Below are 24,904 nucleotides of genomic sequence, written 5' to 3' on the forward strand. Positions count from 1 at the left end.
AGGAAACGATGTTCTCGAGCCTACGCCTGCAGCTCTGCTCCAGGCCGCTCACACAGTGCCTTCCCTAAAAGAACTCAGCCACATGGGCTACAGGGATGAAGGGTTGGGGGGAAACAAATCCAGGTGTGCGCTTCGACCGCACGCGCCTGCGCCAAAACCCCGCTTGGCCCTTAGTTTCAGCCTCTGCAGCAGCGCCTTCGTCCGCCTCCTTTTTCCCGCCCCCGCCGGGGACGTCACAAAGAGTGACGTGTAAAGTGAACAACCACAGTCCCTCTCCGCCCGTGCCGGGAGGAATGAGAGGCGAAGTGGGCGGGGAGAGGACGCAAGGAGTAGGCTTCGGGAGCTGGCTGGTCCCGGTCACCCAATCAGAGAGCTCTGGGGAGGGGAGGGGCGGGGCCCGAAGGAGGGTGGGGGGTGGGGCTGGGGAAAGGAGTTGGAAGGCTGCGGGAGGAGAAGGCGGGCTCCCAGAGATTAAAAGCACCCAATCAGAGCGCGCCGGCTTCATTCGGAGAGCGGCGTGGGGCGTCGCCGCCGCCGCGGCGCGCGCCGGGGGCTGGTTAAGGCCATGAAACAAAAGAAACCCTGAGAGGGGAGCCGCTGCCACCTCCACCAGCCCGCCTCGCTGCCGTCCCCACCCACCCACCTAGTTACCTACCTCTGCCTCCTTCCCCTGCCCCTCCACCCCGCCCTCTCCGGTCTCCGGGCGGCCCTGGCGCTCCTCGGCCCGGGTCCCCAGCCCCGCCGCCTCCCCAGAGGAAAGGTGTTTGCGCGCTGAGCAGGGCCCTGGCCCTGTCCGCCATGGGGCTCGCCGCCTGCCGCGCCTGACCCGGCCGCCGCCGCCGCCGCCGCCATTGACAGCGCGCCGCCGCGATGCCCAGCGGCAGCTCCGCGGCCCTGGCCCTGGCGGCGGCCCCGGCCCCCCTGCCGCAGCCGCCCCCGCCGCCGCCGCCGCCGCCTCTGCCGCCGCCCTCGGGCGGCCCGGAGCTCGAGGGGGACGGGCTCCTGCTGAGGGAGCGCCTGGCCGCACTAGGCCTCGACGACCCCAGCCCGGCGGAGCCCGGCGCCCCGGCGCTTCGGGCCCCGGCAGCGGCGGCGCAGGGCCAGGCCCGGCGGGCGGCGGGGCTGTCTCCAGAGGAGCGGGCTCCGCCCGGCCGACCCGGGGCCCCGGAGGCGGCCGAGCTGGAGCTGGAAGAGGACGAGGAGGAGGGGGAGGAAGCGGAGCTGGACGGAGACCTGCTGGAGGAGGAGGAGCTGGAGGAAGCAGAGGAGGAGGACCGGTCGTCGCTGCTGCTGCTGTCGCCGCCCGCGGCCACCGCCTCTCAGACCCAGCAGATCCCAGGCGGGTCCCTGGGGTCTGTGCTGCTGCCTGCCGCCAGCTTCGATGCGCGGGAGGCGGCTGCCGCGGCGGCGGCGGCGGCGGGGGTGCTGTACGGAGGGGACGATGCCCAGGGCATGATGGCGGCTATGCTGTCCCACGCCTACGGCCCCGGCGGCTGTGGGGCGGCGGCGGCCGCCCTGAACGGGGAGCAGGCGGCCCTGCTCCGGAGAAAGAGCGTCAACACCACCGAGTGCGTCCCGGTGCCCAGCTCCGAGCACGTCGCCGAGATCGTCGGCCGCCAGGGTGAGTGCAGGGGTGGGGAGGTCCAGCTGGGCATGGCCCCGGGCGTGGGTGGGGAGACAAGAGAAGGGAGCGTGGGACGGAAAAGGCGAACCCGGCGAGGCCCCCACGTCCACCGCGAAGGGGTCTGGGAGGAGCTGAGGGTCGACCAGATGTGAAGATGGGTCACCTTGCGAAAACCCACGCTTTTTCGCCCGTCTTGCCTAGTAAAAAGTGTGAAGTTTCTCGGGCGATCCAGTCTGGTGGTGTTCACTTTACTTGGGCTGTATTCGTGGAACACCAGGCTGGCGTGGCACCAGAAACCTCAGTGAGGTGGTAAAAGGTTGGGCTCGAGGAGTTATGGGTTCGCTGTTGGGTACGGAAAGCTTCGAGATGGCAAGTTTGCGCCGCCGAGTGTCTTCTAAAAGCGTGCGGCCTCCCTTACAAGAACTTGTTCAGATGGAGAAAAGGACAGAAATGGAGGCCTGTAGACAGAGCTCACTGGGGAGGGAAGGGATGTTCAAATGGTCGGTATCACCGCCATCCCCTGCCCCTCCGCTGTTGAGAAACTTAGCTTTGGAAAAGCAGCCCAACTCACTGCCGCCTATCTTAACTGTATTCCCCTCTATACGTTTCAACTCTCGGAAAGACACACTGACACATTGGCTGTCTTTTGAAACTGTTCAGTGTGAAGGATGAAGAAAAAATGGACACTAAGGTAATTAAGAAACTTCATCGGTTTATACAGTTTTCAGTTAATTCTCCTCTTCACTTGCCAGCACACCAGTACTGCAGACAGACTCCTCCCACATTGTTCAGACAAAGGACCTATGTCTCAGATTCCAGGAGTAGATTTGTGAAGGTGGGGGAAGGGGATGTCTGGGGTACCTCTGTATCCGACATTTTTAGGGAAGGTCCTAAGTTCTTTATGGTAGCATTTCCCCTTTATGAAAGGGGCAGATGTTACCTGCTGCCACCGCATGACAATGTGGTTTAGCCTGGTTGATGCATGCCTCTTTACTGTTAGGTTGAGAGCATTGTTGGGGTCAAATAAAGAGAGATGATGGCGCTGCCGCTTAAATGATCTCATCTTTCCCAAGTGGTCTAAAGTACACATAAATAAGAGCTCTGTCGAAATGGTGGTTTCACATATCACACTTGGCTTATTTCTTTCCTATCTGTAGGATTTTAATAAAAACTCATCTGAAATCTGGATAAAGGAGATAGCTTATTTCAGACTACCTGATGATTGGCACTTACACTGTTCAAAGCTGGACCTTTCAATTGAAAGGTAGCTTATGCTTGTCGTTCTTCTGGTTAATGAGTTTCAAATACCTGGATTGTTTGGTTTTGGCGATACTTAGAGTAATAATCCAGGAGAAAACTTTTATTTACATGGGATAAAATTACAACATCTCAGTTTGGATCAGAATGAGTTGACCATGCATGTAAGAACACTGAGGAATCGCTATGTACCAAGCTTGTATTTTGCCAGGTTTTGAGTGTGGTATTTGAGTTGAGAATGTGAAGTTAATTCAGACTTTGTGCTCTTAAGAAGATAACAGTCTAATAAACAGTAGAATGGCACTAACTATAGTGTATTTAGTGTGATAAAGTCTCAGGTAAGAGAACATCTATCGAGAGGGCCTTGGAAAATGGGTAGAAAGGAGTCTAACAAATGGAGATTGAAAAACTGTGGAGGAACAATGTGAGGAGTGGTGTGGAGGACTAACCTCTAGGTATAATTGCCAAGTAGTATTGTTTTGATACTTGAGGTCTGCAAAGGGGAGTGGTGGAAAAGGGAGAAGGCAGATGTTCACACCAGAATGTGAAGAAGCCTGAATGTCATATGAAGATGCCACTTCTCAGGACAAGTTGCTTCCGTGCGCTTATAGTAACAGTCTAGGGTAACAAAGGAAAAAAACATTTACGTGCCAGTTTTACTAAGGGACAAGATAACATATTTTATAGATTTAGTTTAATACAAACTTTTGCCCTTCATTATAGTAGACACCCCTTAAAGCACTGCTAAATGGCCCTTACTTGTGTATATTGTTAATCTTTATAGAAATCCATTTTTTAAAAGTGAATTCCAAGTTTTTATTTTGTACCAGCTATTACATGATAAGAAATGAGATAAAGCCTTAGTTTTTCTTTTGAGGGCTATGCTTCTTTGGTTAATAAGGAAATGTTGAATTTAATTATGTCTTAGATCATGGAGACAAATTGCTGGCTCTTCCATTTAAACTTTGTATTTTCCCAGAGTTGACAATACTGTTAAAAGTATATCATCATCCTCTATCTTAAAAGCAGAAAATCTGGTCCTTTTGCTGTTTTGAACCATACAACTTGTGGATCATTGACCCCTTTGCCACCCCCATGTCCCAGCAGCATAGTAATAAAACCTGTAAAGTATTTGCTCACTCGTATGGAGAACGAAGTTACTTCTAATGTTCACATTCTTTTACAGTATTATATTTCCCCACGGGAGAGAATCTGTCCTAAGTGAGTAAAACAGGGCAAATCATTTCATTTTCTTGTTTGCTTTGAAGGAGGTAAATTTTCATCCTTAAGATTAAATTATCCATTTCTGCCATTTTATGTATTACCTGAAGCCATAATTTTCTGTTTGACATCTCTTAATTGATTTTGGAAATAATTATGTCACAGATGGAGACATTTATGACTTCAGCTCTGAAGCACAGAGCAGGACAAATGGAATTCTGAGTCACATCGACTAGCAACTCATGTAGATGGCCTCTGAGTTCCAGTGTTTTTCTAAAACACAAACTACCGCTTTTGATACTGATGAAAGTTGGCAGAGTGTTTGACCTCGAATTTATACTCCCCAGTAGCATATGGTCATTTGTAAATGTTAAATTGGCCTTGTTTTTTAAAGCATTGCATCTGTTGTGAAACAACAATACTGTAAAATGAAGCCAGGAACTGAAGAGGCTTGTTGATATAATCAAAGAAGTTTTAGAATATGGACATCAAAAATAAACCTGACAACAGATTTTAAGACCTAATTTTATAAACTTAGAACGTCTTTTAAGTATAGTACCTGCAAGACATATTAACAGTGATTAACAGGTCTAATTTTAGTTAGCAGGTTTTGTTCCAATTTGTACAGTCATTTGTATCCATTTAGACTAAAAAGTGAATTAAAATAGAACTGTATACCCATTCTTCATACATTATAAATACTAAATGTCATAAATTCAGTTGTTTAGAGACTTGTAACCCAATATTTTATATTACTATTAGGATAAATGTGTATCTTTCATTAGACTTTAATTAATGGTCTATGTGTGTTCTCTAGCCACATAGTCTGGAAAAGTCATCTCTAGCTTCTTTTTATTGTACACCCTGTCCAAAAAAATTTGCATACTCCCAATATCTGGATATTTATGTATGAATAGTAAGTGTGCTTAATATATTACACATTATAAAACATAAAATTCTTTATTAACAATTAATACTTTACACTGTTTCAATTTGTCTCCCCAATTTCTTAGGGTGGAACCACCCTTCAAGCTCTAACACAACTGAAATAAGGTTTATATGTCTGTGACCAGGAGAAAAAGAGAAAGCTTGGTCTTGCTGTACATAAATTTTCTCTTCAAGGAGAAACGCATATTTCATGAGAATAAATAGTTTCGGAATGATGCTACAGCACAGTGTCTTTTTCTTTTATGGGGATGAGGGTGCATTGTTGGCCTTCTCTTTGCTTAGTACTATGTTAGGTGCTTCATCAGTGCCGTTTAACCCTGCTAGGTGGTTACTGCCATTTAGAGAGGTAGAAACAGAGGTTCTGAGAGCTAACTTGCTCAAATAGTGGAGTTTGGATTTAGCATAGTTTGACATCAGAAATAAAATTCTTTGTACTCTACATTGCCGCTTCAGTATTGAAGCATTCTGCTCTGGAAGGTTAGTATTTTGGATTAACTTGTGCCCTAATCGTAGGATACTGAATTTCTAGTATGCATAATTTAAAATATCACTATCCAAATTAGTTTACTTGATAAAATTTTGGTGTCTGTACTACCCATAAGGCACAGTTTTAATTGTAATATAGTTCTAATATGTCTAGCTAAAAATTTACTGTCATTTGTAGTTCAGAAAGTTAATTTGTGTATATATATAGACACTAGCTTTAAAAATTAAATATTACAATTTTTCTAGGCTTTAAAATTTAAATTTCGTTAATAATGGTTTGTATTAGTTCTGGGACCCTTGAGAAGGGTTCAATTATTGTGATTGTTTTTGCAAATGGGTGGGGAATCTACTGCCTTTCTTCCTGCCTTATTCAGCTAATGAACTATTCTGATTCACTAGGGAGGAAATGGGAAATGAAGTGGTAATTCAAGGGTGTATTTTGTACCCCTTGGTTACCAACAACCTGAAAATGATCCAGGGAACGAAGTATTTGTGTTAGTCTGTTAGAGATTTCTATCTAGAAAATTTTCAAACAATGTTTATGGGTTGGAATTCTAGGTGGTTCTTCACAGCATAAGTTTTTAAGGAAAGATAGCATTTAGTTATAAGGTAGTGCTTAATATATTGCTGATCTGGTTTTGAATACTTTTGCCTTAAGCTGATTATAAAAATGTTTTAGTATATGTATTTTAATATCGTAGCTTATACGATATGTAAAAATACCTGTCGTAGCTACACCAAACTGCCTGTAACAGTCTCTGTTCAGCTGTGGTATATTGGAAAGAGCCAAATCAGAAATAGATATTCCTGTGCCAGTAACTCACTGTGTAATCTTGAACAAGTCACTTAAACTCCCTAGGCTTCAGATTCCTCTTTTGCACCTGGGCATAATCGTATCTACAATTCCTGTAGAGACTCTGGAAGATAAACAAAGAAATCGACATATATGAAACTATACGTGGTAAGCACATTACTTTTGTTAAGGTAAATCTGAAATTAATTTGGAACCACCATTTAATCATGTCCACCTTTTTTTGGCTTTAGCAGATAGTTTCACTCATTATATTCTTCTAATGTAATAGAACTAGAACCAACGGATATCTGAATGCCTTTTAGATACCTGGCACTTCTGTCAAGATGGGCTTGTTATGCTGTGGTTAACAAAGAACTCTGACACCTCTGTTAAAACAACTATGGTTTATTTCTTGTTCATAGGGGCTCTGCTCATTTTAGTCATTCAGGGACACAGGCCAACAGCAGCCACCATCTCCAGTGTTACTGATCTTCTGTTGTGCCAGAAGATGAAAGACTACAGCATAGCACATACTGGTCTTAAAATGTTAGATCCGGAAGTAATGCTTATCACATCTGCTCATATTTCATTAAAGCAAATAATCTGGCCACACCTAACTTCAAATGGGTGAGAAAGTACATGACAACTATGTGCCCACAAGGAGAGCCATGATGACTACCACAGTACTATTTTATAATTTATAGGATTATAGAATTCTAAACAATGTCATTCCTGCCATGTAGAATTTGTAACCAAACTCAAGATGAAAAAGTAGATAATGTTCATAAGATACTAAAGGAGTGTATTTGCACTTAAAAATAAAAAAGCTTTTTAAGAAGCTCCAAGTAGATCATGGATAATTATGCTTAAATCTCCACTGATATTCAGGTGATCCTTAAGTGATATGTTTTTTATTAAACTGCATTCTTAATGCTTCCCAAGTAGCTTGTATACCATAATTTGTGGGTTTACTTTTAACATTTTCCCCATGCTAACCATTAGTTACTATATAGAGACTTACAAAGATTAAATCTGATATTTAAGCCTTGAAAATAATTTTCTAATGTTAGGATTACCAAACCCAGATATACTAAATTGAATGTATGCATAGTCTAATACTGTTTGAGTAGTTCAAGTCTTTATTCTGTAACTGACTTTGAGAATTTTAAGTTACGCTAACTATAGGACCTCTTCCGTGCCAGTGTTTGAGATGTAAGGACAATTCAAGTGTTTGTTGCGCTTGTCCAGTAAGTACGGACTACAATTCATCATTACATGCAGAGAAGCCTGGTTTGGTCACAAGTAAAGTTCTATCATGGAATAATAAGACTAAGCCTTAAAATAATAAAAGAAAATCCTTTAATGAAAACTGCAGATGTAGTTGAAGGTAAGCATAAATAATTTGGTCTTGAACATGATCGAAGGGGAAGTGGGGAGGGAATGGCTTCAAACAACTAGAAAAGATCTCCCAAAATGGTTACCAGTGTAAAAGTATATATTTGCATTTGGGGCTGACCTTTTTATTATTATTTCCCTTCTCTGTGCCTCCCTTTTCCTTTGCCTTCTCTTCTGCCTTTCTATCAGTGCCGTTTAGTATAATGCAGGAAAGGACATTGAACTTGGAGTTAGAAACCTTGTGTTTTGCCACTTGCTGCCTGTGACCTTGGATAAATCACTTAACCTCTCTGAGCCTGTTTTCTCTTCTGGGGAAAACCTACTTCATCTATTTGTTCTTCCAGGTTTCTCTCTCCCCTTTCCCTCATTTGTTGTAAGGATCAAGTCTGAGAAGATAGCATTAGTAGAAACTGACAGTACAATTGAAAGTACAGAGATAATAAATTATATATCAGATAAGGTAAATTTTTACTGCTAAATTTCTTTTATACTCTGAACCAATGCTAGTTAAAGCCAAAAAATGTCATTTTAGTAAGTTTTTCCTAGGCTATACCAATAAATTACGTAAATTATATTTTTAAAATTTATAATATGTCTTAAAATTTATTTAAAATCAGAGCTTTGGAAATGTTATTTCCTGGCAAAGAACTAAGCAAGTCTGGAAGAGAACCATATACAAATGAATCTAATTCCACTGTATGGTACCCAAACAGATAATTCTAAGGTTTCTGTTAACATTCTCTAAAGAGCATGAACATAATTTCAAGCTCCCCAGTTAGGAAAACTTCTGCCTTTCATCTCTAATTTACACCCTCTTCTGGTTTTTTCTTTCAGGTTTACCGAAAGGCCAAATAATAAACGTTTTCATTAAATATTTTTTATTGTCTTATCTAAAATAAGTGAAAAAGGAGGGGTTTTAGATTTAATTTAACTTCTGTTTTTTAAAATACCTTGTACATGCAGGGAATTCTTCTCCACTCCTAAAAATACACTAGAAATATTCTTACTGGGATTTAGGAAAATAAGGCAGCTTGAGAGAACATTGGTTTAGGGGTCACTAGTTTATAACTGGACAATTTTAGGCTTCGGTTTTCCTCATGTCTAAAATGAAATTTAACTAGGTGATCTGTCACAGTTCTTATATTCTGATTTTTGTACAAAGAGAGTCCCTATTATGTAAAAGTAAACCAGATTTCATATTACCAGTTAGATAGATTGACTTTGCAAAATCTTCTCAATTTTGCAAAGTTTATAACATGTTTTATCTTTAGGAGTTTCTTTAAATGTTTTTAACTCCCTATAATAATCAGTTCGCTTGTCTTTTAATAACAAACTTGTGTCGGGCTCTGTGCAAAAACTACATGTATCATCTCATTTAATCCATTCTTAATTCCACCAAACAGATAAACAAGTCTATGGAGGTACAAACAACTTACCCAAGGTCTCAAGCTGTTATTGTTTGAGACTTCAACGTGCCTATCTCAGTAAGTGGTAGAACAAGTAGAAAAAAATCAGCAAGGATATTGTAGAAGATCTTACTACCGTCACCAACAGTATAAGAAAAGAAAATAGGTCACTATCTGTACGTGAACGTGTATCACTAAATACTTTTAGTGCTTGAAGTTAATACAAGTCAGTGAAGGTAGAACTGAATCTTAGTCATCTTTGCATTCTTAATATTGGTTAAAGTACCTAAAACAAAGTGGAATACTTCCTGTTTATTTTATTGAACTAAATTTTTTTCTTATAAACTTGCCATTTTATTGTTTATATCATTGTACTTTCCATATTGTTTTAATCGGGGTTTTCTTCCCTCTTGCCTTTATTCCCAGCCTTTTTTTTTTTTTTTTTTTTTTTTTTGAGAAGGGGTCTCATCTCACTCTGTCGCCCAGGCTGAAGTGCAGTAGAGCAATCTCAGCTCACTGCAACCTCCACCTCCCAGGCTCAAGTGATCCCCAGTAGCTGGGACGGTAAGTGCACACCACCACGCCTGGCTAGTTTTTTGTATTTTTGGTAGAGACGGGATTTTACTATGTTGCCCAGGCTGGTCTTGAACTTCTGAGCTGAAGCTGAGCTCAAGCAGTCCACCCGCCTCGGCCTCCCAAAGTGCTGGGATTACAGGCATAAGTCACCACATCCGGCCAAACAGCTTTTTATGTAAGGACCCAGTCAACCTCAAGTTGTTTGGCACTTTTGTTTGAAGTACAGTAGATGCTACTTGATTGAAGCCGTTAAATGTTTATATGAATACTGATAATGAAACTAAAATCACATAAATGAAGGTGTTTGAAGTATTGTCATAGTAATCCCTAAAGTGAGACAAACAATATCCTTGACTTAAAATAGCTACAAGGAAGCCACTTGAACCCCAGAAAGGAAAGCTATTAGTTTTATATTATGCATTTAGGAATATATTGCATTCTTAAATTATTACTTAAAATGTTGAATTAATGTTGTGTACACAAAACATTCTTACTGGGATTTAGCTGATACTCATCAGTCTTTGAAGATAGAATACTAGAATTGATTAATTGAACTAACGGCAATTCCATATTTACTGTAACACCTTAATACAGTGTTTATGTGCTTCTATAAAATGAAAGGAGCTTTTGAATATTCTGTCTAGACTATTCCAAGGGGAAAGGGACCTTATTTTGTATAAAATTATTAATACGACCCCCTCATTCATTCTTATATATCATGAAACATGAGATGATTTAGGGGTTTGTTTTTGTTTTTGTTTTTGTTTTTGTTTTTTTTTGAGACGGAGTTTCGCTCTTGTTGCCCAGGCTGGAGTGCAGTGGTGTGATCTCTGCTGACCGCAACCTCCGCCTCCTGGGTTCAAGCGATTCTCCTGTCTCAGCCTCCCGAAATGATGTGTTTTTAGGGGAAAATAGTGTGATGAAAGGAGTGTGGACTTAAGACAACTTGGGCTGAGCACTTAATAACAGGCATTGTAGTAAGCATTTTTAATACATTATTTCATTTAATCTTTGCAAAAAACAAATGAAGGAAGTATCTTTAATCATAGTTTGCCCTAATGTTGAAACAGCAGGTTCTGAGTCCTGCAGATAGTCAGTTTTTTTGCTCCTTATATTGTTTCCCTTGAACTGGACCTTAGTGAATTCATACATGATAGCTATAATAATGAGTTGTGCCTGTGTTTGTATTATTATTGAGTTCGTGGAGCCTTTCACACATACAGTTTTATCTTTTCCAAATGGCCATGTTTATTATTGAGATAACTCAGGGAGGAAAAGGAATACTAGGAGGGTTTTCTAGATTATGTAAGGAAATACCTGAGCAGAGATAGAAGAGGAACAAGACATGTTTGGGGGGTGAAGTCTGGGAGAAAGTAGGTTATGGCCACTTAATGTGCAGAAGGGGTGGGGACTTAATTTCAGGCCAAAGAGTTTTATTTTTCTTGAAGGTAAGAAGAGCTACTCAAGATGTTTAACTCCCCTCTCTCTTTACTCTTCAAAACAAAACCTCTTGGGAAATTTTTGAAGAAAAACCCCAAGGACTGCCAAAAGTGAAAATAAACACATAATGCAGTTGTGATGTTTGCTTGTAAAGGTTTGAGCTTTCTTCAGTCACCTTGTATTTGTAGCTAATGTATGAAATGAATGGAAAACATAATGTGTTTAGTTTCTAGAAAACAAGTTCCTTTTTGCAAAATCTACAACACAAGTACTTGATGTTCATAACAGTGGTCATACATAGCCCCAGCCTTCTGTCCTTCGTTCTCAGCATTTTTCGGTTCGTTATTGTGATAGGCTTTGTGGTGAGTCCCCCGTCTTGTCTCTTTTGCATCTTTTATGCACCCACTAGTCTTAACATGCATATCTGATTATGTTACCTTCTATCTCCAGTTTTTTTCTGCTATATGATAAAGTCGAAATTCCCCTGCCTGACATCAAAGACTTCTGTCTCCCCATCCAGCTTTATCCCTGCCATTTTATCCTCCAGTGACTTGAAGCTCTCACACTACTGAACCCAGTTGTCTGTGCCATCCTGTACTCTTAATTCCTTGCTTTTGCACTTGCAGTTCCTCTGCTCTCCTTCCCATCTGGCAAAACCATTTTCTTAAAGCCTCAGTTCAAATGCCTTTAAAGCTTTCTTTTATTTACTGTAATTAGTAAAGTCATCTCCTTTTGTATGTACCTACTGCATTGTAGGTACCTTCAAACCAGTTACTGTATTCAGTGTTGCTTTACTCTTTTCCCTCTAGACTAAGCTTGAGAGCAGAAATGATGGTGATTCATTTATACCACCTGGAAGTAGCACTAGCATCTTTATAGGGAATTTAACATGTGAATGGGTAGGTTCAGGCATTAGGCTGCACTTTATCTCACAATTGATAAAATGCTCTTAGAGTTCACCCAAGCAGTGATTTTGCTGGGAATGCCTAGGATAAGTGGAAGCCACTTTTACTGTGTATCACGTACCAAACCACTAATCTCCCAACATAAACATAATCTCCTAGTAAAAGCCATTGTAAACATTTGGCTTATATATTTTCTCCCTATTTGATATTTTTATTTTAATATTATTTGTTTATTATAGAGAGGGGGTCTCACTATGTTGCCCAGGCTGGTCTCGAACTTCTGGCCTCAAGCAATCCTCCCACCTCTGCCTACCAAAGTGTTGGGATTACAGACATGAGCCACCACACCCGGCCCTTACTTGATTTTTAGATTTATCCCTTCACCTATTCCAATGCCCGTGATTCCCCAAACCTTTCCTGACCCTACCTTATGTCTATTCACTGCCCTGGCCTTTGGGTTACTATTCCTGAATTGAGATTTAAAAGCTAGGTACTTGGAAGAAAAGGAAAATAATTGAAGGAAAGGAGAAAGGTAATGTCATAGGCAGAGTAATCCTACCCACCCAAAGAAGTCCTTATCCGAATTCCCCAGGAACTCTGAATATGTCACCTCATTTGGCAAAAGGGATGTTGCAAGTGTTTATGCACATGCGATTGAGGGTATGGACCTTGCTTTGGGGAGCTTGCGATCATCTGGATGATCATCTGGGTATAATTATATGAGACCCTAAAAGCAGAAAACCTTTCCCAGTTGGGTCTGAGATCTGAGAAAGAAGATTTGAAGCATGAGAGGGACTCAGCCTCCATTGCTCTCTCTGAAGATGAAAGGAGTCACAAGCCAGGGAATGTAGGTGGCCTCTAGAAGCTGGGAATGACCCTCAGCTGACAGCCAGCAAGGACACTCAGTCCTTTCACTGCAAGCAATCAAATTCTGCCAACAACCTGCATGTGCAAGGAACTGGATCCCTCAAGCTTCTTGCAAGGAACATAGCCCTTGCAAACACCTTGATTTTAGCCCTGTTGAGACCAATATCAGATGTCTGACCCACTAAACTGTAAAATAACAAATATATGTAAAAACAATAAACTTTTGTCATTAAAGCCACTGTGGTAACTTGTTAAGGCAGCATTAGGAAACTAAAGCAGGTAATAGGGAATTAAAGGACAGAAATATTTTTGGACTTTAATTGAACTATTGGCAATTCCATATTTACGGTAACACCTTAATACAGTATTTTATGTTGAAAGCTGCTTCTTAATTTTTTTTTTCTTTTCTATGAGTCAGGGTCTCACTCTGTTGCCCAGGCTTGAATGCAGTGGCACGATCTCAGCTCTCTGCAGCCTCAACATCCTAGGCTTAGGTGATCCAACCTCAGCCTCCCAAGTAGCTAGGACCACAGGTGTGCACCACCACGCCCAGATAGTTTTTTATATTTTTTGTAGAGATAGGGTTTTGCCATGTTGCCCAGGCTGGTTTCAAACTCCTGAACTCAAGTGATCCTCCCGCCTCAGCTCCCCAAAGTGTTGAGATTACGGGCTTGAGGCATCATGCGCAGCCAAAAGCTACTTCTTACAATAATTCTTGAGAGACTTCCAGAATGTCTTTTAGGGTATTGAATAAGAATGTAATATATCTAACATGTTAGTCTCTCCTCTCTTGGGGCAGTGACTGTGGAGTTTTTAAGGGCTCTGAGAATCTCTAGTAGTTTTTATTCCTTTTAACAGTTACTGCTAATTTAGCAGCTTACAACAACACAAATTTATTATCTCCATTTCTGTAGGTCAGAAGTCTAGGCATGGTGTGTCTGTTCAGGGTCTCACTGTGTTCAAATCAAGGTATTGGGCAGGACTGCAGTGCTTATCTGCGGCTCATGTCCTTACCCAAGCTTGCTGGTTGTTGATAAAAATTCATTTTGAGCAGGGGGTGGGAGGTGGGTGTTGCAGGATGATGACCTCCACCTCCATTTTCCTTCTAGCTCACAGCTTCTAGAAGACACCTGAAGTTCCTTGCCTTGGGGTCACCATAGGCAATTTACAACATACATTGTTTGCTTTCTTCTTCCAGGTTAGCCAGAGCACATATCTCTGACTTCTCTTTTGAGTCATGCTAGGAAAAAAAAATTTTTTTTTTAAGAGACAGGGTCTCACTCTGTTGCCCAGACTGGAGTGCATTGGTGTGATCATAACCCACTGCAGCCATGACCTCCTGGACACAAGCAATTCTTCACCTTATTAGCCTCCCACGTAGCTAGGGCTCCAGGGACACACCACCATACGTGGTTAATTTTTTGTTTGTTTGTTTGTTTTGTTTTTTCATAGAAACAGCATCCTGCTATGTTGCTCAGCCTGGTCATGAACTTCTGGCTTCAAGCAGTCCTCTGGCCTCAGCCTCCAAAGTGCTAGGATTACAGGCATGAGCCACAACAATCAGCCAAAACCTCTGCTTTTAAAAAACTTATGATTAGGTCAGGCCTACTCAGATAATCTGGATAATTTTATTATTTTAAGGTGAACTGATTTGGATTGTAATTATATTTTCAAAGTCCCTTCACAGGGGCCACCTAGGTTAGTGTTTGTTTAACTGAAAGTATGTGTACATACTAGGCCCAGGAATCTTGAGGAGCCGTCTTAGGATTCTGCCTATCATACTGTCTACCATAGCTTTTTAAAGGATTTAGTGGTGAATGATGAACAGCTCCATGGACTTTCATTTTCTGCTTAATTGTACACTACTGGTGACCTAAATGTTAACTCAATTCTTTATCACATGGTGCTTTTTCTGTTGGGAAGTGGGAACAAATGGTATGGATAGGCCATGTGGTCTTTTTGCTACCATCTAAATGAATTGTGGTTCAAAAACAAAAACAAAACTTGAAAAATCCTGCTCTAAGTATCCAAGATATGTTGCTGGTGGCTAGAAAATAAATAATGGGTTTTTAAAAATTCAGTGTTACAAATATGTCTGAGCTCTCTGGCCTCCACAAGCTACTTTAGGTAACCATAGAGCAGAACTATAGTGTTACCATTTTCAACTGTATGGAAATTTCATCTGTAAAGTCCGATCTTAAACCCAGGTTTTCTCAATAATGCCACACTCCCTCCTTTTCACTATCACTGTACTGGTTCTTAGTTGTAAGTACATCATTTCACATGTGTTATGGAACTAGAAAGTGGCCTTAAAGGTGATGTTGTCTAGTGGTTTTAAACTTTTCTGACAGGAAAAAGAACATTTTATATTGCAGCCCATTATATATTTCACTGAAACATTTGGAACATATTGAGTTCTTTTTTTAAATGCTGACTGCACCTACTGAATTGATACTGCAACCCAAGGTTTGAAAAACACTGAAGATTACCTTCGTTTTAATTTCTTTTCTTTCAACTCCTCTCCCAGCAACAGAGGACCTCCCCGTCTTAATTTCTAAGGCTAGGAAAAGCTCTCTTTATTTACCCTGGAGAAGCAAGGCAGAATCCTTTGCTGTATCGGGGAGTGAGAGGACCAGAGTTCTAGCTGCAGCTAAAGGGTTTTAAGGTGAAATACAGCCCCAGCAACAGTGATGTAGGAAAGGAAAATGGGTTCCTACACCAATGAGGTAAGTTGGAGACTCTTTTTTTAGGGAATTTACTTCCAAATCAAGATAAAATTAGTTCTTGACCTCTAAACAGTCTAGACTTCGGCCCGTTGATTACCTTGAATACAGCTTGCCATATGTGGATTTTTATCTGTAGCTATAAGAAGTGTAGTCCTCACATTTTTAAATTTCAAAACTTTGTTCAACTTTGAGGCTATGAAATCATTTACCCTGCTGTTTGTACAGTAGTCCCCCCTTATCCAATAGGGATGCCTTCCCAAGACCTTAAGTGGATGCTTGAAACCACAGAGTACCAAACCCTATATATACGTACTATGTTTTTTCCTATATGTATATACCTGTGATAACGTTTGATTTATAAACAAGACAGAGTAAGAGATTAACAATAATAAAATAGAACACTTATAACAATATACTGTAATAAAAGTTGGTGAATGTGGTCTTACTCAACTCTCAAATATCTTTTTATACTGTACTATACCCACCTGCATTTGGACTATGGTTGACTGAAAGGAGCTGAAATGATAGAAAGTGAAACTGCAGATAAGGGAGGGGGGCTACTGTAATTTAAAATAATATCAGTAGTACTAACCAAAAGTCTAATCAATATGCTAAGACTAGCAAAGTGTATCATTTCTGTATATTTAATTTGTTTTTCTCTTCTAACTTAATCATATTTATTTGAAAAAGTAACGTGTATGTATGACTCAAAATTTATTAAAAAAATAAATAAATAAGAATATACAGTGAAAACTGCCTCCCTCCTTCCCTGTCCCCCTAGGTCAACCAGTTTTATGAGTGTATAGCATTCCATTATATAGCTGTACCAGCCTCATGCTAATTCAAACAATAATTATAAAATACAGAAGTTAGTTTGCACTTGTGCACATATTTCTGCAGGATCAGTTCTATTAGAAGATTGTAGAAGCGTAAGAATATATGGGCTTATAACTGTGATAGCTCTTAGTGGGCAGTTTATACTCTCACAGCTAAATATGAGAGTTCTTTTCCCCACTCCTACTAGCATTGTTATAAGGTTTTTGTTATTTGACAATCTTATAGGTAGAAAATAATTGGTCAGTTCCCATGAAAATGGGAATTTCCATCTTCAGAGCCATTTATATATTTACTTTGATGTTAGCTGTTTCTTTCACCCTTTTATTGGGTTTTTGTTGTTTTGATTTGTAGGAGAGGTGTGTGTGCATGCGTGTGTGTGTGTGTGTTTATGTGTGTGTAAGAAAGTGAGAAATTAGCCATTTCTAATAATGTTATAAATATTTGAGGTTTTTTTACTTTGTTTTTGGTGACTTGTGCCATGTAGCAACTTAAAAAATACAGGCTAATATATCACAATACAGCTTCTGAATTTTACGTCACTCTGAGATTATAAATTCTATTATTTTTAAAAATATCTTTGAGTTTTCAAATAAAAACTCAATTTAAAGTACTCAAAAAAGCTCATACCTTTGTCACCTGCAAAATTACGAAACAAGATTGTTTTTTCTCCTTTAGTTTGTGTCACCTTTTAAAAACTATCTATTCGAGTAGTCCCCAACATTAGAATGTATTTGTAGTTGAGAAATCATTTACAATCAAATTAATTGTTTGGAACTCAGAATATGTGTTCCTGTAGAAACAATGTTATGATTGGTGAGCTTCCCTATAATCCCTAATCTGAGTTTAGGATACTATAATCAAAAGATTTAGGGAAGTGAAGAAATAGTTCCCTCTATCTTTATTGGCAGTGGCTTAAACAGGGTTGGCGGCCAGGCACGATGGCTCACACCTGTAATCCCAGCACTTTGGGAGGCCAAGGCAGGTGGATCACCTGAGGTCAGGAGTTTGAGACCAGCCTGGCCAACGTGGTGAAAATCCGTCTCTACTAAAAATATATTTTGAAAATTACCCGGGTGTGGTGGTGGGTGCCTGTAATCTCAGCTACTCGGGAGGCTGAGGCAGGAGAATTGCTTGAACCCAGGAGACGGAAGTTGCAGTGAGCCGATAATGGTGCCACTGCACTTCAGCCTGGGCGACAGAGTGAGACTCCATCTCAAAAAACAACAACAACAAAAAAAAACCAGGGTTGGCTTTGCTGTCTTCCTTTTACTTTTTACCCTGATCTGCAAAACCTAATAAACACATGACCCTTTTGGGTGTAGACCAGGCCTGTTTTTCTCCCCCGTCTCAAGAGTGGCCCATGCTCAAACCATTTGTCTTCTCTGTACCCAATGAACCATACATTAAACACCTATTTATTAATACCAACCATAGGCTAGATAGTGTTCTGTGGACCCTCAAGCATATTTCCTCAGTTAATAATATACCTATTAGGTATTTAACAGAAAATATTCTACTAAGGGTGTGACTGACAGTTGCTTATAGTATCAAAAGTGTTTGATTAAGGGATTTTTACATAGTTTTCTTTTTTCTCTTTTATTTCTGTTTTCCTTTTTTTTCTTTTATTTATTTTCAGTTTTCTAATGGTCAATATTAGTAAGGGATGAAAGGGACCAACCCTAGACCCTTAGACTAGTTCTCCCTTTGTCCTTAATGCAATTTGCCCAGTGTTTTTCTGCAGAATATTGTCTGTCTCTTGTTAGGAATGTAATTGTGGCTGACTGCCTTCTTGCCACCTTGTCAAGTTGTAGCCCACTGTCAACTTACATATCCAAATAATAACTCCCCTGAGTATAGAGTATGACCAGTTCTGTGTTTATACACCCCTTTCAGAATTTCTTAAGCATCAATAGAAAGTGATCTCAATTCTGCACACCAAACCACACCTGCTGCGCTGAATGAGGGAATCTCCTGGACATTTAGCCTGTATAAATGATAAGTAGATGCGGAAGTTTCGTTGTACTCTCTGGTCTTCTAACTGATTTTCTATTGTAGAACAAAAGCACGTACAGGCTGAATACTTCTAATCTGAAAATTTGAAATCCTAAATGCTCAAAAAGCCTCCGATTTTGTTTTAGAGCTCCAAAATCTGAGGCTTTTTGAGCACCAGCATATAATGCTCAAAGAAAATACTCATTGGAGTATTTCGGATTTTCAGATTAGGGATGCTCAACTGGCAGGTATGATGCAAATACTCCAAAATCTCAAACATTCCTGGTCCCATGTGTTTTTGGATAGGAGATAACTCAACCTGTGTAGTCAACACCTAGTGGCTTGGGAATGCTTTGGAAGGGCAAACAAACGAGTTCCACTTTGTGCAAAAAAGTGATCAGGTCATGTGCTTTATTAGAAAGCATCGGCCAGGTGCGGTGGCTCACGCCTGTAATCCAGCACTTTGGGAGGCTGAGGCAGGCGGATTACGAGGTCAGGAGTTCAAGACCAGCCTGACCAACATGGTGAAACCCCATCTCTACTAAAAATACAAAAAATTATCCGGATGTGGTGGTGCACGCCTGTAGTCCCAGCTACTTGGGTGGCTGGGGCAGGAGAATCGCTGGAACCCGGGAGGTGGAGGTTGCAGTCAGCCGAGATCGCATCACTGCACTCCAGCCTGGGTGACAGAGTGAGACTCTGTCTCAAAAAAAAAAAAGCATCATCTGACTAAAGTGATATAGGAATATTAATTTATTGAGGACAAAAAAGGAAGGGAACATTTAAGAAAAAGACATGCTCAGATTGTGACACTTCAGTAGCACCTAGCTTCTTTTTTTGTTTGTTTGTTTGTTTTGAGATGGAGTTTCACTCTTGTTGCCCAGGCTGGAGTGCAGTGGGACAATCTCAGCTCACTGCACCCTGTGTCCCCCGGGTTCGAGCAATTCTTCTGCCTCAGCCTCCCAAGGAGCTGGGATTACAGGCGTGCACCACCAGGCCCAGCTAATTTTTGTGTATTTAGTAAAGATGGGGTTTCACCATGTTCACTATGTTGGTCAGCCTGGTCTTGAACTCCTGACCTCAGGTTATCCACCTGTCTCAGCCTCCCAAAGTGCTGGGATTACAGCACCTAGCTTCTTTATTTTGACAAACTAAGAATAGTATGATATATTCATGAGAACACATCTATCCTGGCAAGCTCAAGTTAGGGTCTTTGAAAAATATAACCCCAGAGTTTTATTCCTTGGTTGTGTACTTGACATTTTAAGTTACAGTTTGAAGCCCTCTAATCTTAATATAGTTGGCACTAGTAATCTGTGATTACTCAAAAAAAAAAAAAAGTTGGTTAAAGTGGAGAATTATGTAAAGTTATACATACGTGTCTTAGATGTTTTATTTTAACTTAAATATACTTAGGATTTGGGTTCACGGCCTTTTATTTGAAATTGTGTCTGTCAATCAGAGGAGTCCTTGAATAAAACCACACTCAGCACCCACATTCCATACAATCTGCAGTATCTGTTTCTTTTAAATGGAGCAGGACTTTACAGTGATTACAAAATCATTCTATATTACTTTTTTTTTATCCTTTACAGCTGTCTCACCTATTCATAATTCAATAGCAGCTTTTCTCTTTAAGATACTCATCTTTTTTGCATTCATGTTTCACTAGTTTATGCAGTAATTTAGATAATTTAGTTACTAGCGTGAGTACGCCTACCGCAAACAACATGGGAATAAACAAAACTGAATCATAGCAGACCTAGAATTTAACTGGTGGGAGCAGAAGGGAGATGACCTACTAGCCATGAGCACGGTGTTTTTGTCATCAATTGAGTTTTACAGAGGAAAGAGTAATGTTAAGTTAAAGTAATAAGATAATTAGGTGGAAGTCAGTTTAAGAACTTCTGTCAGATAATTGTGAAAATTGAGGTTCTTGAACTAGCAAAAAGACCATAGATTTTAAGTCAAACTAGGTTTACTTCTGGCTCTGCCACTTCCTAGCTATGTGAAAAACTCTAAAACTTAGCCGTAAGCAGATATTTAGCTTAAAAGGTGCATTCTGTGATTTGTCTTTATATATATCATTGAAGTAGATGTTGATTCTTATGTTTTCTTTCTAACAGGTTGTAAAATTAAAGCACTGAGAGCCAAGACAAACACGTATATCAAGACTCCTGTTCGTGGTGAAGAGCCCATTTTTGTTGTCACTGGAAGGAAAGAAGATGTTGCCATGGCCAAAAGAGAGATCCTCTCAGCTGCAGAGCACTTCTCCATGATTCGTGCATCTCGAAACAAAAATGGGCCTGCCCTGGGAGGATTATCATGTAGTCCTAATCTGCCTGGTCAAACCACCGTCCAAGTCAGGGTCCCTTATCGTGTGGTAGGATTAGTGGTTGGACCCAAAGGAGCAACTATTAAAAGAATTCAGCAGCAGACCCACACCTACATAGTAACTCCGAGCAGAGATAAGGAACCTGTCTTTGAAGTGACAGGGATGCCTGAAAATGTTGACCGAGCACGGGAAGAAATAGAAATGCATATTGCCATGCGTACAGGAAACTATATAGAGCTCAATGAAGAGAATGATTTCCATTACAATGGTACCGATGTAAGCTTTGAAGGTGGCACTCTTGGCTCTGCGTGGCTGTCCTCCAATCCTGTTCCTCCTAGCCGCGCAAGAATGATATCCAATTATCGAAATGATAGTTCCAGTTCTCTAGGAAGTGGCTCCACAGATTCCTACTTTGGAAGCAATAGGCTGGCTGACTTTAGTCCAACAAGCCCATTTAGCACAGGAAACTTCTGGTTTGGAGAAACACTACCATCTGTAGGCTCAGAAGACCTAGCAGTTGACTCTCCTGCCTTTGACTCTTTACCAACATCTGCTCAAACTATCTGGACTCCATTTGAACCAGTTAACCCACTCTCTGGTTTTGGGAGTGATCCTTCTGGTAACATGAAGACTCAGCGCAGAGGAAGTCAGCCATCTACTCCTCGTCTGTCTCCTACATTTCCTGAGAGCATAGAACACCCACTTGCTCGGAGGGTTAGGAGCGACCCACCTAGTACAGGCAACCATGTTGGCCTTCCAATATATATCCCTGCTTTTTCTAATGGTACCAATAGTTACTCCTCTTCCAATGGTGGTTCCACCTCTAGCTCACCTCCAGAATCAAGACGAAAGCACGACTGTGTGATTTGCTTTGAGAATGAGGTTATTGCTGCCCTAGTTCCATGTGGCCACAACCTCTTCTGCATGGAATGTGCCAACAAGATCTGTGAAAAGAGAACGCCATCATGTCCAGTTTGCCAGACAGCTGTTACTCAGGCAATCCAAATTCACTCTTAACTATATATATATACATAAATACTATATCTCTATATGGACTCGTAAAGGCATGGGTATAATGGTACCCCCCAGTAAACTTCCTAATGATTTCTTATGACTGTTATCAGGCTTTATTGGGATTAGACTAAAGTTGTTAGTAAACTTATAAAAGGCTGCTATGGTAACACTAAACCTAAGTGGTCTCTTGTCTATTAGTTTGGTTTGAATTATTAGTACTATCCTGTAGACCCAGAGACATAGCTTATATAAGAATTGCTAAAGCTGAAGTTCAACTTGGCTGAGTGAAGATAATCATAGGTTTTGTGAGCCTGTGAGAAAAGTGTATAAGTCTAAGATTTCAAAACAATGGGTCCCAAAGCCTAACCACTTAAGAGTTTATGGAGGGTACTTGGCATTACAGACGATTCATACACTTCCAGTGCTGCCTTCTTTACACTGCCAGTTTTGACAAAACAGGTTTGTTTGTTTTTTATTTTACAACAACATATGCCTAATTCTGCAGGATTGCAAATAACTTTTTAATGCATTGTGATTACTTATTGGTAATAATAGGGCTGATGGCAGTTTACTAGATCACTGGTTATAATTTGGGACAAAAACTGCTACATCGACTTTCATCTCGCCCAGAGTGCTCAAGGCTGGTATGATCGATCAGTGGATCAGGAATGCAATTGTGAATTCCTGCCCATTGCCTCTCTTGGTGAATGTGGAAATGGCCACCTGGGTTTTCCCATATCAGGAAGGGCTTTGGGGTGGCACCTATGTTGGCTAATAATTGAGGATGCAAACATTCCATTCGTTAGTGTGATCAAGCTGTTAATTTTTAGACTATAGATCAAAATGTGAAACATTTTATGTTCAATCCATATTTGTCTTGCACATTATAAATATATTTTTATTTTTTAGTAATTTAGGGGAGGGAGGAGGGAGAAAGGGATAATGATGCCCTTGGCATAATTCACAAAAGCAGCTGTGACAACCTCCAATCAGTTTACTTCATTTCAAAACTATTTCCAATCACAAGGAAAGATTTTTAAAATACACTCGTACATTTCATCTGTGGATGTCTATAACTTCATCCTCAGTATGTTCCCAAATCTGTGCTGGCATTGAAAGGACAAAACATTATACTGGTGGGTTTTTCTACTAATTATTTTTTGAAGCATTATTTTCCCAACACAAAAGAGCTTTTTTCTCGGTATAATGAAAATTGAAATCCTATGTGTATTCAATAGTAAATAGACAAATTTTATTTTTTATTTCCACTTGAAGAGTTACATTTCGTATAAAAGTTTACAAATAACGGTTTTTATTTTGATTTTTTCAGTATAAAAAAAGTTGCCTTGATGGCATATTATGATGTAATGCTAATTGCTTGTAGGATAGTAAATGGTCAGTATTGAAACCTAATCTCTAGCTGCCGTCTTGTAGATATGAACGAATGTTCACCAAGCATGTATTTTGTATTTTGTTGCATTGTACACTGCAACTGATAAGCCAAGGAATCGACATATATTAGGTGCGTGTACTGTTTCTAAAAACCACAAACTAAGAATGATAAATTATCAATATAGTTTAGTATTTGCTAATTTTACTACACTCTTTTGTTATGTATATGTAGGGAAGTCATAGGGATTATAAATTCAATTTGAGTAAAATTTAAAACCATATATTTTATGATAAAGGGCCTTTAACTTAAGATGGCCAAAGCACTGATATTATATATTTGCTGTAAAGAGAATTATAAGAGTTTTATTTTTCTGATATTAAAAGTTACTTAATAAAGACTTGTTTCCATTAACTTGAATGTATTCTCCTTGGTGTTTTTCATATAATCATCAGTTTATACTAGAAGATTAGTTAACAAACAATTGAAAATTTTCTTTTATAGACTCCCTGTTCCCCGACCAGCTATCTGTGCTCACTCTTGTAGTTATTTTGTGTGTGTGTGGTTTTGAATGTGTCGCTTATGTTCCTGTCCAAGTTTAGTTTTTTCTTTAAATGAGTGTTACATTACAGTAAACTGGAAATTTGGCTGGTTCTAGATTTAGTTGCATATTTGTGTAGTTGACCACAAACCACTACTGATCTAATTGTAAATAGTAAATGACTTTTTTTATACATTGTTACTTGAAATCCTGAATTCAACTTAAATTCTACTTGGTTTGCATCCTTTGTTTATGGATTTTTGCCTTTTTATCACCAAATCTGTAAAACAAGTTCTTTTCTAATACAGAAGCACCAGTTTACCTTTCAGTAAAAACTACCTTCTGAAAAATTGACAAAAATATTTCTCCATTTATGAAATTGATTTGATACAGATTGGAGTAGATCATTGACTTTTTTTTAAAAAGCGAGAATAAAGACATTTCTAAGAAAGATCATTTTAAAGAAACTAAAAATTTTTTTTTTTTTTTTTTTTTTTTGAGATGGAGTCTCATTCTGTCACCTGGCCTGGAGTGCAGTAGCTGGATCTCGGCTCACTGCAGCCTCTGCCCCTCAGGTTCACATCAGCCTCCCGAGTAGCTGGGATTACAAGCACATGCCACCACGCCCAACTAATAATTTTTGTATTTTTAGTAGAGACGGGGTTTCATCATGTTGGCCAGGCTGGTCTCGAATTCCTGACCTTAAGTGATCCGCCCACCTTGGCCTCCCAAAGTGCTGGGATTAACAGGCGTGAGTCACTGTGCCCTGCCTCTATTCTTAATACTTAGAGATATCACATATCCATACCAAGGCTTCATTGTGGGTTTTGGACAAATTCTTAGGCTGTGGTAGACTTGCAAACATAGATTCAATGATGGGCAAGATCATCGTTCTAGAATTGTTGGGCAGAATTACTTTGTCAACTTCAGGATTCGCCTCTGGAAATATTCGTAGTTTAATTATTCGGATGTGTTAACAGTATTTGTACAATTCCTGTTTAGATTGGATGACTTGTGAAGTGAATTAACTTTTACCTAATGCTAGGTCAAGATTTTTCAGGGAGCCTTCAAAATAATTTCTATTTTAGAAGCTTTCCTTGTCCCAGAATAAGCCAAAACTTGTCTGGAACTAATGTTTGTTAGCAAAGCTG

The 24,904-nt window shown here is 40.2% G+C and overlaps 1 protein-coding gene across 1 annotated transcript; it reads left to right on the plus strand.

Annotated features, from left to right (window-relative positions):
* Nucleotides 1-442: 442 nt before the first annotated feature.
* On the plus strand, nucleotides 443-23,632 carry MEX3C (mex-3 RNA binding family member C). Its single transcript, XM_032152265.2, has 2 exons — nucleotides 443-1,621; nucleotides 20,600-23,632. Exons 1-2 carry the CDS (start codon nucleotides 871-873, stop codon nucleotides 21,823-21,825), a joined length of 1,977 nt encoding a protein of 658 aa, XP_032008156.1. The 5' UTR covers nucleotides 443-870; the 3' UTR covers nucleotides 21,826-23,632.
* The last annotated feature ends 1,272 nt before the right edge of the window (nucleotides 23,633-24,904 follow it).

This window comes from Hylobates moloch, unplaced genomic scaffold (genome assembly GCF_009828535.3).
Source record: "Hylobates moloch isolate HMO894 unplaced genomic scaffold, HMol_V3 SCAFFOLD_5, whole genome shotgun sequence".
Taxonomy (NCBI): Eukaryota; Metazoa; Chordata; class Mammalia; order Primates; family Hylobatidae; genus Hylobates; species Hylobates moloch.

Bases quoted from the DNA above. Each gene is read 5' to 3' on its own strand.
- MEX3C (XM_032152265.2), top strand. From the start codon at position 871: ATGCCCAGCGGCAGCTCCGCGGCCCTGGCCCTGGCGGCGGCCCCGGCC. The intron at 1,622-20,599 runs GTGAGTGCAGGG...TCTTTCTAACAG, and splicing joins CGAGATCGTCGGCCGCCAGG to GTTGTAAAATTAAAGCACTG.